Here is a 17197-nt window from a genome sequence, read left to right as displayed (position 1 = left end):
TAATAATGGTTTAGCAACTGAAGATACCAATTGATCCAGTTTTGAAAGCATAATTTTCCAACAGTCTTTCATTGTCTACAGCTGTGCAAATGTATGGGGTCTTTGTTGTCAAATTTTGAGCTTATTAAGACATTTTCAATAGGAGACAGGTTTAGACTGCAGGCAGACCAGTCTTGCACCCACAGTCTCTGATTATGCAGACATGCTGTTGTAACCTGCAAATTGTGGCTTGGTGTCATCATGGTGTCATTGGATCATAAACATCCCTGAAAAATATAGCAGCATAAAATAAAGGTAGCATATGCTGCGCCAAAATGTGTTTATCATTAATTGTACTTCCACAGAAGTGCAAGTTACCTACTAATATTCCCCCATACCAGAACAGACCCTGGATTTTGACCTTTATGTTAGTAACAATCTGGATGGTTCGTTTCTTCTTGGGTCTTGAGAACACTTCATTATATCCAAAAACAATCTGAAAGCTGGACACAGCATGTTTCTATTGTGTATCAGTCCATTTCAGATGAGCTTGAGCCCAGAGAAGCAACGTTTCTGAACAATAATGAAAAACAATGAAGGTGATGATATAAAACATTAAACATCGTCTTTTTACAGTTTTTGTTCAAATAAAGGTCAAAGAAGATTTAGAAAACACCGCTTTCTGTTTTTACTAGTATTTTACTTAATGTCCCAACTTTTTATTTGGAAACATCATTCTAGGCCTTCTGGATAGAAGTCCTGGATATGTTACCAACTGGTGGCAGCTCTGAAGGAGTTACTGTTCCCATGTAAAATATATATTAATATGTCTTTTGGAAGCTATAAATAAAACATCAAATGTCATTATCAAGTCTTAATCAACAAGTTTTATGTCTCTATTTAATGTAGAAAGGCCAAAATGTTAATGTGAATCACTGTTAGCACTAACATGCTATTAGAATCTCATAGGGGTGCTAACAGAAATTGGCATTATGATAGGTGTGTTTCCTCCTTGTTTATGACTGAATTATGATATTTAAGGCCAAGCTCAAGGTCTAGCTCTAAAAGTTACGGTTCACCACTACCTACAAATTTCTAGCCAAGGCAGCTCATTCAAAAATAATGGCCACTATAAGTTTGTATGACAACAGTGATTTACTCTTCTTCTACAACTTCTACAATAAAAAACTTTGACCCATGACCTTGGACTCAAGAAACCCTCAAGATACCTTATTGAGTTTTCCGAGAGAAGAGATGAGGTCAGCCCACTCGCTCGAAGACTCAAAGTTGCGCAGTGCCTTTTCAATAACAGCTGCATAACTACGGTAGCGGTAGTCATTCTGGAGCTCTGCCTCCTCAGGATCCATCATGCCTCAGTACTTTCCCAGCATACTCAGCATCCGTCCTGGTGAGAAAACAGAGGACATTAATGCATTTCTATCTATTAAAAATAATACTGGTAGCACAGTCCATAAATTAACTACAAGTCAATCAACTGATCTTAACCTCTTATTCGGAGTAGCTGTAAAATGCTATTTCCACCTGATTTTATGATATTAAATAATAGCATTTTTTTTCTTGAAGAACATTGATGGAATATATTTAGATGGAAAGGTCTTTGATCATCAAAACAGGAAGCAAGCTGGATTTTGTCTTTGTAAGTGAGCAATTAAATAAACATTTATTAACAAATTTTCATAGTGAAGAGGTGTGAACTGTTTTCTCAGCAGCAGGACTCTACTCCTTTTCACACCTAATAGCTCACTAGTAGCTCAATAGAGAGTTACAGCATTTCACATACAGAAAGCCAAAGGTGTCCCAATTTATCTAATAACAGAGTTACGGGGAAAACATCTGATTTTATTAGTTTAAAAAAAACATTGGAGTCTTTTTTCTTTCTCGTCAGTGGATCAACCTGCAGAAAGTACATGTGAATCAGAAATCAAAACAGGGTGAAAACACAGTACTAGGGAGAGTCTTGGACCTAGCTGAAAGATAGGTGGGAGCGATGGAAGGTAGGCATGAAACATTTTATTGGTTAATATTAATTTTCCCCACCTGCTGGGGCATGGTGAAAAGCCAGAGGATGTTTTAGAGGCAGGCAAAAGTCATTAACATTTCAATTGAAAAACATGATTTTTCCCCCAATTTTCTTCTCAATCTAGTCATATCCTCTACCCCCTCTTCACACATCAAGGCATCTGATCTGATCTGCAGCACTGCTAGTGGATCCAACCTGCTTCTGAACACTGCCAAGACCAAGGAGATGGTAGTGGACTTTCGCAGAGTTAGGCCACCCACACAGCCAGTCTCTATTGAGGGGGTAGAAGTGGAGAGGGTTATGACCTACAGGTATCTTGGGCTGCAACTGGATGATAGGTTGGACTGGTCAGCCAATACAGACATCCTATACAGGAAGGGTCAAAGCAGGCTCTACTTCCTGAGGAGGCTGAGGTCCTTTAACATCTGCAGGAAGCTTCTGCAGATGTTCTATCAGACCATGGTTGCCAGCTGTCTTTTCTATGCTGTGGTGTGCTGGGGAGAAAGAATAAAAAGGAGAGACGAGATGCGACTGGTCAAGTTGGTCAGGCGAGCGGGGTCAGTGGTCGGTGTGGAACTTGACTCTGCGGTCAAGGTGGCTGAAACAAGGACATTACACAAACTGCTCTCCATTATGGAGGATGATGGCCAACCACTGCACACCATCATCATGGACAGGAGGAGCATGTTTAGTGGCAGGTTGCTGTCACAGAGCTGCTCAACCGACAGATTCAGGAGATCCTTTGTCCCCAGAGCCATCAGGCTCTTCAACTCTTCCCAGGGGGACCAGCAGAGAAGGTGGGGGGGGAGGACTGAATCTGAATCTCATGCTTATCTTGTGTTTATCTATTCATCTGCACATATAGACAGCATGCTGCACATATTGCACTTTCTGCATACCTCATTGCACATCTTGCACATCTGGACACTAGACACTTTATTGCGTACAATATATGCACATATTTATTTATTCATTCTGTGGTCATTATATGCCACCACCTGTACATTTTTGTACAGTCATTATTGCACTGCATTTCTCATCTCAGGTTATAGATATTATCACAGACTGTAGTATTTTTTTTCTTCTATTTGTATATATGCCTGTAGATAGGATCTGGTTTATTCATTCTTGTTATAGGTCTACACCTGTTTACGGTTACTGCATAGTGTTGTGTGTCTGCTACTGGCTGCTAAATTTCCTTCGGGATCAATAAAGTATCTATCTACCTATCTATCTATCCAATTACTGACTAGTTAGAACTGCCCAAGCCACATGATACTACCAACACTAGGAGGGTAAAAGCCAGCCCTGCATTTTTTCAAACTGCCACTAATGCAACATCATTAGACAGCTGAATGTACTCAGAGGAAGGCTCCAACTGCCAGTTCTGTTACGTCAGATAACAGATGTCAGCACTGGCCAGCACTGTGCTAAGTGATTGGGGAGATGGGGGGGGGGGGGCATAAAAAGGACATAAAAATAAAATAACTCAACTTGAGAGAGAGAGTCTTAGTGATTAGGCTATCACAGTCAAAGTCTTAAGGATAGCCTCAAGAGATCCAAGCATCTGGACACTTTTTGCATGATATTTCAATGTTTATGCACAAAGTATTAACAATGTGTATGTGCTTCTCATCCTAACTCTGTTAACTGTGCTAACTCTGAGGCATGAGACATTACTCATCAACTAAGTTGAATAGTGGTGATTCTAAGATATTTTTAGATGGGGCTGTGATGCAGCAACAATTCCTGCTCAGGAGCCAAGTAAATGTGCAGAAATTAAGAGACATCCATATTTATCTCCCAATATGGCAAGTAGGTGTGGCTAGTACTATGGGTTACTGGTAGCCTAGTGGTAAGAGAGATAAACCAATTCAAATCCCAGGACCGGCAGGACATTCCTGGTTGCGCCCTTGGGCAAGGCACTTAGCCCCCAGTGCGGCAGGTGGCACTACTGTTCTGGCAGTGCTGTGCTGCTCCTAGACTTGGAATAGCTAGAAAGCAAAATAACAAATATCACACATTATACATCATTGATCACACACACAATAGACTATTCACTGTATTGTAGAGTCAGTTGCAGACATAATAAAATACAAAATCACAAGGCTAATAATTTCACAGCTACCATGCGATCTATAACCTAATCACTTGATTGCAATCATTTAAGATGATCTCTATTATTTAAGATGACCGCAATTATTTTCCAGTCGTTAGCTTCCATTATCAAATGGTTACTAATAGCAAAAAGATTGTGAGCTTATCACAAAAACAACTTCTGCCTGCTGCTATTACACCTTTAGAGGGCAGAGATGAGTAATATTTGTTTACTTGAGCTTGAGCTGTTTCCGACATGCATAAAGCATCCACAACTATGAAGCAGTACAGCTTCATAGGCCTGTTTCACCAGTTTAGGCCATGGTTACTTTGAATGTGAGTTACATCTGCCAGGTGAAAGTAGTAGTGTTCAATCAATCAATCAATCCTTTATTTAAAATCTTTACAAATGTCAAATACAGAAATCAGGGAAGGAAAAAAACTTAAATGCTAAAAAGTAATAGTCATAATATTACAGTTAACAAGAAAAAAAAAATCCAATTGAACCAGATCTGAATAAACTTAAAACTGCCAAAAAAAATAAATAAATAAAAATTGTTTTGTGCAAAGAGCCCTAGGGGAACTTCAACACTGTAACTTGCAAACTTAGCAAGGTATTTCTTTCCTGGAAAACACTAACTTGAGGAACTGCTACTTAGTACAGCATAAATGTCGCTTGTCACTCACAGCTGTAACAGAAAAAAAAAAGTTAACCAACTAACATTAACCAAACATTTTCCAAACTATACGTTCCCTCCAAAACCACATCACATCAGTACGGACAGTACCTCCTGGGTGAAGAAAATAGCAAGGAAACAGTTCAGTTCAGTGTGACCACAGCTTTAGGCTTGTACTTTGCACACAACAAACAAAACAAAAAGCAAAAGACAAACTGCTATTTGCTATTTGTGTGGAGATGATGGTGACAGACCTAAATCAATCAATGAATATTTATAGGTGGTGAGAAACAGGATACACTACTGCTAATGAACCAGCACAGAAATGTTTATCTAGGTTTCTTAGCAGGTATCGTAATGAGAAAGATACTCTTATCCCCCAAAGCTTACACTCAGATAAACCCAGAGCTGGTGACAGACACGTGACCATACCATGTTTCAACACAGACACACACACAGACTACATTGCAGTGTAATTAAGCAGTCATTACCCCCACCAACCAGGACATGCATGCGCACACATGCACAGACACAGCCCGCATGAACAAAGATTAGTGTTTGCTTAGAAAAGTGGACATCTGCTCAGTCACCATGATAAAAGCCATGAGGAAGTCTACCCTCTCTAACACTCGTGCACACGCACGCACACACACAAATTCTGACGTGAGCCAAAAAAGCACATCAACAGATTTAGAGGATTTAGTACAAGTAAACTCAAAAACACGTGCCACTCTTACCATCACACAAACAAATACACACTTCTGAACAAGGACAAACATTGCCTGACAGCAATGACATTAGCTTACAGCATAGAAATCGCTTAGAAATTGTAATAGCCAGCGATAACAAATGCATGGTGCCTGTTTTATATTGAGCATCTCTCACTCATAACTTATCAAAACAAGGGGAGACACTGTCAAATGTGCACTTGATACTGGATTTGTGTTTGTAAATGTAAGCTGAAGAGATGATATTCCTGCTATAATGTAAAAAGGGACATCACATTGGTTCTAAGTGATGTGTAAAAAAAAAAAAAAAAAAACAACAATATTCTAAAGAAACAAATATGTTATCTGATGCCTGAAGCTTTCATATGGCAAAACAGTAAAAATGGGCCTCCTTCACTAGCACTCATCACCACCATTGAAAAGCAATCTTAGGTTTCTATACAGCAAACCATTTCACATCAAACAACTCTGAGTAACTGTTTACAGAAGTGCATACATTTGTAGAGTAAAACTGTGATAAATAAATACATAACTATGTAGTGACATCTGAATGGAATAGAGAGTCACGAAAACATCATATACCAACTGTCCGGTTCCAAAATAATGATTGACCTGTCTCTGATACAAATCATCTCTAAATGTCTCTTCCTGCATCAACAGCAGAAAAAACTGAAAAACACTCCTCTTAGCTTAAACCTCCTAATTAGACATGAAACCTCTTGCTTTAACCTCTAGTCACAAACTGATTTCCTTGATTCATGTAAACAGGATCAATTTAAGTTAACCAACATGCAATTTATCAATTCTCAAAGCATGCATGTTTCAAGTGAACACCTTGCAAAGCCATTTTATTTTTCAAATAATAAAATGTATTTTGCCTATTTGCCATTAACTATTGTTTGCTGACTAACTATGTCATACACCAAATGGACAAAATGTGCTCATGGAGTGACCTAATGGAAGAGAAGGTGAGAGACAAAAAGAGAGTGAAACAGAATCCATGTCTCAAAGCCAAGGGTGCAGCTGTTGTGGGCTGTATTTCTCACTGAAGGCTGTCCCTTTTGAGAGAAAATATTCTCAATATATGTTGTTTTACCTTATATGTTATTTTCTTAAGGGTCTTAACCATGTTTACTGTAGAGTTTTAGCAAATGGCCTTTTGTTGTAGAAAAGGAATTTGCCCCCTGCCCTTTGCAGAAAGGGATGAGGTGAAAAGTGATATCACTCTAACCCTGTCAACTCACTCCTTTGTTTGTACTGAGATGACCCTTTGTCTCATAACCTGAAGGTAATAATCACCCCCCTTATCTCTACCCCCTACATCTCATTTCATATTCTCCTTCATCCCCCTCCTTACCCCTCCTCAAACTCCTTTCCTTCCTCTCCAACAGTTTTCAATGTATATAAGATCCTTCCAAAATATTCTTGTTAGACTGGACTGCAGACTGGACTAGACTGGACTAGTGATCAGACTGGTGACCAGACTAAACTAGTGACACACTGATGACCAAGCTGTTCCCATTCAAGATTGTCAGCATGCACGTGAATAAGACGAGACTCCTAATACTGCTGATTGACTGTTGATCAACCATGCTGTACCCATACTCTGTATGTGGAAATAAACTCTGGTCAATGCCAAAGCTCCCGTCTCCTGACTTTTCCTGCCAAATAACCTTTTTTATCCTTTAAATGTGGATGAGAAAAGGATCCTTCCTTTTTTCAGGTGTTGTATTCTTTGAAACCTTCACCCACACTCCTTCACATGCAACACAAAACTGTTAAATAACGACTGTTGCAATGCTGTGTCAACCTTGAAAACAGAGAGTGAAATATATAAACCAATTCAACACTTTATAAAGCAGATTCACTATATTGCCAAAAGTATTCACTCACCCATCCAAATCATTGAATTCAGGGGTTCCAATCACTTCCATGGACACAGGTGTATAAAACCAAGCACCTGGGCATGCAGACTGCTTTTACAAACATTTGTGAAAGAATGGGTCGCTCTCAGGAGCTCAGTGAATTTCAGCATGGTACCGTGATAGGATGCCACCTGTGCAACAAGTCCAGTCAAGAAATTTCCTCATTATTAAAGATCCCACAGTCACAATTATAACAAAGTGGAAGCGATTGGGAATGACGGCAACTCAGCCACAAAGTGGTAGGCTAAAATGACAGAGTGGGGTCAGCAGATGCTGAGGCGCATAGCACGAAGAGGTCGCCAACTTTCTGCAGAGTCAATCACTACAGACCTCCAGACTTCATGTGGCCTTCAGATTAGCTCGAGAACAGTATAGAGAGCTTCATGTAATGGGTTTCCATGGCTGAGCAGCTGCATCCAAGCCTTACATCATCAAGTGCAGTGCAAAGCATCGAATGCAGTGGTGTAAAGCACCGCCACTGGACTCTAGAGCAGAATGTTCTCTGGAGGAATGAATCTTGCTTCTCCGTCTGGCAATCTGATGGACAAGTCTGGGTTTGGCGGTTGCCAGGAGAACAGTACTTGTCTGACTGCATTGTGTCAAGTGTAAAGTTTGGTGTGGGATTGTTTTTCATAAACACACTCCTAAACCTTGTGGAAAGCCTTGCCAGCAGAGTTGAAGCTGTTACAACTGCAAAGGGTGGGCCAACATCATATTAAACCCTATGAATTAAGAATGGGATGTCACTCAAGTTTATATGCAAGTGAAGGCAGACAAGTGAATACTTCTGGCAATAGTGTATCAAAGTGGTGCACTCATTAATGTCCTCTGACTGACAACAAACCTGCTGTTAGCCCATGAACGTAATGCAAGTTAGTATGACTGAAAAGTCCCCCAAAATTCCAATTAAGTACATAGATATGTGTCAGGTGTGCAGAGAACACATAAGATGGTAAAAATAAACATTATCTCTTGTAAGGGAAAACATCAGCTTATGAACACAGGTAGACTACAACAGTACTACACTATAAATTAGCTTTAGAAGACGTCCCTGGGCAGGTCATAAAAGTTGACTATGGGGCTCTGGTCAGTAACAGTTGTGGCATCTTTCTTGGCTGCCAGTTATTTCTGGTGTTCCAAATATAATGCTGAAACTGCCAGAAGCCATGGTCTATATTTCTATGCTGTGACCCGTGTATGCAGGTGGAATCACCACTGCATTAAAAAAAAAACAAACAAAAAAAAAACCCCAACAACAACCGTGCTCTTTTATCCATCCGTCCATTTTCCAAGCCGCTTCTCTGTCAGGGTCGCGGGGGGGTGCTGGAGCCTATCCCAGCAGTCTTCGGGCGAAAGGCACGATTCACCCAGTGACAGACAGTCACTCTAGGGGCACACATTCACACCTAGGGGCAGTTTACCATGTCCAATTGGCCTGACTGCATGTCTTTGGACTGTGGGAGGAAACCGGAGAACCCAGAGGAAACCCACGCAGACACGGGGAGAACATGCAAACTCCACACAGAGAGGACCCTGGTCGCCCGGCCGGGGAATCGAACCCAGGCCCTCCTTGCTGTGAGGCGACAGCGCTACCCACCACACCACCATGCCGCCACGTGCACTTTTATTAGGAACAGTAATTAAAACAAACCAAGAGCAGTCCAGAATTCAGGCATTTCAAACATCAACATTTAAACAGCAGGCCAGGCTTTGTAAACTAACCTTTTATCATATCCTGTCTGCAAACAAGCCAAGCCTATTTTGAAGTATTTTAAGTGATTTTACTGAAACAATTCTGTGCATCCAGCATTTCATGTCTGGCCCTGCAAAACTAGTATAGTTGTATAACAGGAGCCTTCATACACCAGTGGTAGGAAAGTCTCTCCTGTCGCATCTGCAGCCTTTACTTTGAGACACACCTAGCGGTGGGCTAATCTTTAACATTAACATATTAAGAGAACTGATAAAGCCTACACTGTGCGTTAAGGAAAGGCAGTGTGCCAACAAGCGCTTTTCAGTACACAGACATACACAAACCTATTCAGGGCTTGACATATTTATTACTGCCGCTCCAAAGCCAAACCCACCTGCAGTTTCACATTCCAAGTTGTAATAATGTAATGTGCAAATTTACACTGCTGTCCTGGAATTATATAAAACTGTATCACCTCAAAACAGCAATGGCCTGCCTAATTACCTGATGAGTTGAATCAGGTGTGTTCAACTATGCTGGAAGGAACCCAGCTCAAACAAAATGGCCCCTGACTTACTGCATGGAACTGTTGATCAATACGCAAGAACCAAAGATCAAGTTACTTATAAACATTAGCAAACCTGAAACACAGCTCTACACTAATTGACCTTGGCATAGTGATGCTTTACATAGACAAGGCAAGAGGCAGACTTTCTTTACATTGGTATGACTATTTAAAGAATAGTTTAGTATTTCAAGCACTGTTGTTAGCGTGCATATTGTGGGCTTGTTGTTGCTTTTGAAATGCTTTATCTTGTCAAAATGTGTGGAGAAAATGCAGTCACCACGGCAAGCGCCGAGTTAATTTATACTGTGTCCGAAACATGAAGGTAGCTGCCTTTATCTCAACGCTGCCTAAGTAGGGACCTTAGACGCCAGCGTTGAAATAAAGGCGTTTGTGACCGACTCACATTTGAAATACATTCAGTAGGTAACAGTACACACTGCCAAAATAACAGCTTACTTTTACTAGTAAACAGCTTACTAGATTTATTCAAGAATATTTTGTAGGAAAGAGAGAAGCAAATAAATCAGAAGAGCCTCCCTTTTGCAGATCAGGTCTCTTCATCCAGTATACATTGTGTTCTGCCCCTGAAAGTGTGTCTCCTTGCTAGTGTTCTTCTTGATCATTTAGCAATGAAAATATTGTCTTTGTTCAGCATAATCATTTCAATGTCTACTGTTCACTCACGCAAAATCAACAAATCAGGGCTGAGTTTCTCAGTCTTAGTGCTATGATCATAGCTAGTAGATGTGATTCTAGCTCAACCATTTAAAATACCATCTTTAGAGCCAAGATGCTTTTGAGAAACTGGGACCTGTGCAGTATTCATCATAATACATCCACACTAAACATGTAAATTTGTGCATTCACAATTACACAAATAAACACATCAGTGTTTTTGATTTATTGCTGCCCTCCCCCGGTCTCATGTTCTAAATATTTACTTTGTTTCATAGGATGAGACTGCTGAAAAGTGCAGAGACGTAGTGATCTGCTGCTTAGTTCTGTACTTTTCTGAAAATGGAGAAGAACTCATTAAAGATTACCATGTGAGTTAACACAATTTCACAACAAATTCATACTTTTAAATTGTGTTCAGGGAGTTAAAGTGATGATAGCGTCAGTTACTTGGGTAGATGTTGTTTTTTCAGAAGGGTTCCAATTAGTAAATGTATACTTTGGTAGTGTACTTGCTCCTTTTTTTTTTTGCAATAATTATGTAGCATCTTTTCTCACGCATGCTATTGGAATTGTGCTGTATTGAAACATATCTTCCATTTGGCATGCAAACTCATTCACATGAGTTGTGTGGCTGTATGGACACTGGTATGTTGGGAAGTAATGTGATGCTGTGTAAAGCTGTTATATGAAGGCCACATTTTTTTTTTTAAGTTTTACAGCTTAATTTTAAGCAAATTTTAGCATTAATGTCTAAAACCCTTCATTTTGAAGTGAGCATTGAAAAGCTACGTGTATTTTAGCTTTTACTTACAGATGTCTAAGCATGGCATTTAAATATGTGCTTTTTTATTTTAGGGTGCTCCGATTGATGACATGAAAGCTGAACTTGTACAGCAGACAATGAAGATTTTCACCAAAGGTGGTTCTATGGAGGATGACCCTTTACACGCTGGGATTGTGCTGGAAGGCAGAGAAGTTCTGGTTGGTCTGTCAAGCATAGCAAAAGGCATGTGCCTTGTTACTTGGACTAATCTGTACTGTGAACATTAGCAACCCCAAACAACTCAGATACACATTTGAATTTTTTGAGAAGATGCTGTTAGAATCTGACAGTGGGAAGCTTTCACCAAAAGGTATACTCTCTGAAATCAAAGTTGCTGAGTTAAACAAAGTTGTAGATGTCAATATCTTCAAAGGTGTGCAGTTTGCCAAGTCAAAACTAAGCAGCAGGTCTCCAGGTCCGTTTTGGGGAACTCGTTATGTGTTAAGTTTTTGTACAATTTACTGCTGTTTTTGATTAATGGTGTGTTGTTGGCTACATTTTGATTTCAGTGAAATGTTGATCCTATCATTGCAACAAGTTTGTTTAGTTGTCTGTTTCAATGCACTTTAGAGTTCATCACGAATGACTGAAGACTGCTCATTGTTGATTTTGTTTTTTTTCCTCCCCCACTTGAACACATTCTTGGACTGAGATTCTACACCTACCAGTCACTTAATTAAAACCACCTCCTTGTTTCTACGCTGTCCATTTTATAAGCTCCTCTTTACCATATAGGAGCACTTTGTAGTTCTACAAAGACTGTACAGATTGTAGTTCATCTGTTTCTCTGATACTTTGTTACGCTGTTCTTCAATGGTCAGGATTCCACAGGACCACTACAGAGCAGGTATTATTTGGATGGTGGATCATTCTCAGCACTGCAGTGACACTGACGTGGTGGAGGTGTATTGGTGTGTGTTGCGCTGGTACGAATTAATCAGATGCAGCAGTGCTTCTGGAGTTTTTAAATGGTATCCACTCAATGTCCACTCTATTAGACACTCCTACCTTGTCAGTCCACCTTGTAGATGTAAAATCAGAGACAATAGCTCATCTGCTGCTACACAGTTTGTGTCGGTCATCCTCTAGACCCAGGTTTCAGGACACTGTTGGCTGGTTCTCAGTCCAGCAGCGACACTGAAGTGATTAAAAACTCCAGCAGCACTGCTGTGTCTGATCCTCTCATACCACCACAACACACTAACATTCCACCCCACCACGTCACTGAGTGCTGAGAATGATCCACTATCCAAAAAATTCCTGCTCTGTGAGGGTCCATGGGGGTCCTGACCACTGAAGAACAGGGTAACAAAGTGTGCAGAGAAACAGATGGACTACAGTGTGTAATTGTAGAACTACAAAGTGCTGATAAAATGGGTAGTGAATGTAGAAACCAGGAGATGGTGTTTACTCTTTCAAATGCAACTTGCTAATTTAAAACTAAGCAGCAGGTTTCGAGGCCTTTTTGGGGGACTGTTGCAAGTGTTTGTACAGTTTGCACTGACAATTTGAATCTGTACAGAGGACAGCGAGTAGTAATTTGTTAATTTGCTTATCAGTAGCTGTTTTAAACAAAAGTGGTTTTATTGCCTCTTTTCTCCATTTTGTTAATTTTACTATTGTATGCAGCACCAATGATTTTGTTCTGTTTTAAATCACTAGTTGAAGGTGAAAAAACAAGAATGCTAACACAACTTCAGATCTTACAATGATAAGTTCCTAAAATATTTTTAAAGCTCTGAAGTTTTAGTGCAATTCATAATTTTGCAGAATGGCATGTTTAAACATCTGGAATAAGTTCTTTAATGTGTTAAAAATTTAGTCAAATATTTAGGGAAAAAATGCAGTTAAAAATATTGCATTGTATGAAAGATTGTTCATGTAAAATTAAAAGATTTTATTTAAAAAGTATTTATTATTTTTTGTATTGATTTGGGATATATGGATGTATGGTATATATTTAATAAATGCAAGTTACAATTCTATACTTTGCACAAGTCAATATTTACATTGACTTAAATTCATTACATTAAGTACGTTCAACTCATTTTTTTTTCTTAAAATAAATATTTCTTTGAGGCCTGACATAATATTTTAAGTTGAGTGAACCTAATACAGTCAAGTTGGTGAAACAAAAGTTGTTTGGTTGAGCTTACTTAAAAATCCTTTATGTTGAATCTACTTAGAGAGGTCCATGCAGAACATTGCCTTGATTTTTTTAAGTAAATCCAACACATCATTTTTTTTCTGTGTACTAGCACACAAAGTCGTTGGTCACTTTAAGATTTTACCCCTTTTTAAAAGCACATAAAACACAATCAAAACAAAATGGAGGCAAAAAAGTACATATTCTATCAAAGTCTGTTTGATGGAATCAAATTGTGAACTGTAAACTTTAATATAGCTTTATAGACTTTTTTATTATTATCTTTATACAATATGCTGTAAAGAGACTGTACATCACTGCTTGGTTTTAGTTACAGTGCACAGTGTGGCATAAGTTAACAAAGCTGCTGCAGCACAGTTTCTGATCGGTACTCGGACACACAGGGGCTGTATTTTGTGTGCAGTGCAAATACTCATGTTGTAGCATGTCAGTCAGACCATATTTTTGTACAGTTTGATCATGTAAATTGTAGGCTGGTCTGTTCAAACATCCAGTGCAAGCTGTCAAAAAAAACAAGATTTTATAAAATCGCACAGTGCATGTCTGACTTCAGAGGCTATTCCACTACATGTCACCCAGCCAAAAAGATCCCAACAAGATGTAAAACTTAACACGTGAGCTATTCAGATAAGCCTCAGATGTCATTCCTCCTGTTGCCGGGCTACAGACACTGTGGTTAGAGACAGATGTGGAACACAGCATCAAATTAATACTTAGATTTAAGTAGATCTCTCGTTATGGTATTGATAGCCATGTTGGCATGTGCTAAAAAAAAAAAAAAGTACTTGTGGTCAGTCACAAAATAGGTGTGGCCTTTACAAAAAAGGTATTGATTATGGCTGCATGATAAATCGGATTTTAAATTGTTAACGCAATATTAGTTGTGTGGAGTTTGCATGTTCTCCCCGTGTCTGCGTGGGTTTCCTCCGGGTTCTCCGGTTTCCTCCCACAGTCCAAAGACATGCAGTCAGGTCGATTGGACGTGCTAAATTGCCCCTAGGTATGAGTGTGTGAGTCTGTGTCTGTGTGTCTGCCCTGCGATGGACTGGCGGCCCATCCAGGGTGTATCCTGCCTTCCGCCCGAAGACTGCTGGGATAGGCTCCAGCACCCCCCGCGACCCTGACAGAGAAGCGGCTTAGAAAATGGATGGATGGATGGATGGAAGATTAACACATCGATAGAGTGGAGGTGACAGAATAGATCTAATGACCTCATACATGCAGTGCCAGAAAGACATCATTACATTACCAGCACAAACCATCATAACCCTGCGGAAGATGAGTAATTCAACAATTTGCCTAAATGGTGAACTACAACAAAATAATGGATATAAATATCAGCCCAACTTTAATGGAGATTCAACTGAAAACAGCATGCGGGAAATGGTAACATGCAGCACACAGGCTAGCTCAGGCTCTACTGATTTGTTTTGCTAGCCAACTGGGCTACTAAAGCTTGCTACCTTATGTCCCATGAAAACTAAGAACACAATGCCTAACAACACTCAACAAAAAGCATAAACGTTATTTTTAAACTAAATACACCCTGTCTGATGCCATAATATTTGTGGGTATGTTGGTGCCAGACGGGTTGATCGGAGTATTTCAGAAACTGCTGATCTACTGGGATTTTCATGCACAACCATCTCCAGGGTTTATAGAGAACGGTCTGAAAAAGAGAAAATATGCAGAGAGCGGCAGTTGTGTTGATGAAAATGCCTTGTTGATGTGAGAGGTCAGAGGAGAATGGGCAGACTGGTTCGAGATGATAGAAAGGCAACAGTAATTCAAATAACCAACCAAAATCTCTGAGGAATGTTTACAACACCTTGTTGAAAGTATGCCATGAAGATCTATGGCAGTTCTGAACGCAAAAGGGGGTCCAAACTTTTACTAGCAAGGTGTACCTAATAAAGTGGCCAGTGAATGAGTGTGTGTGTGTGTGTGTATATATATATATATATATATATATATATATATATATATATATATATATATATATATATATATATATATATATATATATATATATGCGCACACATGCCTATTCATTAAAAATAAATATGTATTAATTTGGTTGTGCAGGCTTTATAGAAAAAGCTGTTGAGGTAATGCTGACTGTTTCTCAGCCCTTCAGCGCATAAAAAATAAATGCACATGTAGTTCTCAATGTTCAGTGTTTAAAAGCTCAATGTTTAAAGGCTCAGTTTTGTTTATGAGTGGCAATATTAGCTTCTTGCTTTGGTTTGCACAAAAAATTAAGACAGTAATATCAATAGACATTTTTTTAAAACGGTACTGAAATTTGCAATAAAGAGAATTGCCACTCAACACCATTTTTTCATGTTTTTTGGCTTCACTCACCTCTATTCATTGAGACTCACTCACAGGGACTCAGTAGTGTTTTGCAGTCATTTTGTGTTATAATGAGAGAAAAAGTGGCCAGGCCCTCCTTAAACTGTTTCTCCTTTGCCGTTACCGCTCTAACTCAGTTAACCATCACAAGGCACAAGCCTAGTGACACGTACTATTTTAACTTTGCTATCCTGCTGTTACAGTTTACATATAATTTGCACAGCTAATGTACTCAGTACTGCAATCTTGGTACAACCCACAATCTCATGCATCTTATCTGTCTCATACTGTCTTGTCCTGCATATTGTTGGGCTATGAGCCTAGTTTTGCACTATCATGTATGTAAAGTATTGTAAGCTAGTATGGGACTGCACTGTCTTGTGTGGGAAATTGAAGGATACAGTTCTGAGATGACTTCTAAATGCTGCCAATTATCAGTTGACATACATGCCGATCAGGCATAACATTATGACCACCTCCTTGTTTCTATGCTCATTGTCCATTTTATCCACTCCACTTTCTATATAGGTGCACTTTGTAGTTTTACAATTACAGACCGTTTCTCTTCATACTTTGTTAGTCCCCTTTTAACCTCTTCAGTGGTCAGGATCCCTATGGACCCTCACAGAGCAGGTATTACTTTGGTGGTGGATCATTCTCAGCATTGTAGTAATTCTGACATGGTGGTGATGCGTTAGTGTGTGTTGTGCTAGTATGAGTGGATCAGACACAGCAGCGCTGCTGAAATTTTTAAACACTCCACTCTATAAGGCACTCCTACCTTGTCAGTTGACCTTGTTGCTCATCCTCCAGTCCTTCTTCAGTGCTCACAGGACGCTGCCCACAGTACGCTGTTGGCTGAATATTTTTGGTTGGTGGACTATTCTCAGACCAGCAGTGATAATGAGGTCTTTAAAAACTCCAGCAGCAACGCTGCATCTGAACCACTCAGACCAGCGCAACACACACTAACAACACAACCACCATCTCAGTGTTACATTTACATTTTTACATTTACGGCATTTGGCTGACGCTCTTATCCAGAGCGACTTACAACTTGATTATTTTACACAGGGAGGCCAAGGTGGTGTTAGGAGTCTTGCCCAAGGACTCTTATTGGTATAGTGTAGAGTGCCTGCCCAGGTGGGGATTGAACCCCAGTCTACAATGTAGAAGGCAGAGGTGTTAACCACTACATTGTCCAACCACCACTGAGAATGAGCCACCACAGAACAGCGTAAACGGGGCTAACAAAGTATGCAGACAAACAGATGGACTATAGTCTGTAATTGCAGAACTACAAAGTGCACCTATATAATTGTTTGCCATATTGTTGTGCCTGATAGGTGTATGAGAGACATATGATGTATGAGGGGGAAATTGAGTGAGAGAAGGTGGAGAAAGAGAGTGAGTTAATTTAAACATGAGACTAAAGCAAACTAGTAGCACAAAGACAGTAAGCCAAT

The 17197-nt window shown here is 39.6% G+C and overlaps 1 protein-coding gene across 3 annotated transcripts in view; it reads right to left on the bottom strand.

The window, feature by feature from the left end:
* Window positions 1-17197, bottom strand: part of dop1b (DOP1 leucine zipper like protein B) — a 67089-nt gene that overhangs the window by 45207 nt on the left and 4685 nt on the right. For 2 of the 3 annotated variants that reach the window (XM_017706562.2, XM_017706563.2), the window contains exon 2: window positions 1209-1384. In XM_017706562.2, the coding sequence (XP_017562051.1) occupies window positions 1209-1349 (141 nt within the window). In that variant the 5' untranslated portion in view covers window positions 1350-1384. Of the gene's footprint in view, window positions 1-1208; window positions 1385-17197 lie in introns of those variants that run through there. The other variant, XM_037539220.1, reaches the window with a different exon arrangement.

The sequence above is a fragment of the Pygocentrus nattereri genome, chromosome 6, assembly GCF_015220715.1.
Source record: "Pygocentrus nattereri isolate fPygNat1 chromosome 6, fPygNat1.pri, whole genome shotgun sequence".
Taxonomy (NCBI): Eukaryota; Metazoa; Chordata; class Actinopteri; order Characiformes; family Serrasalmidae; genus Pygocentrus; species Pygocentrus nattereri.
This window is presented reverse-complemented; position numbering and strand designations above follow the sequence as displayed.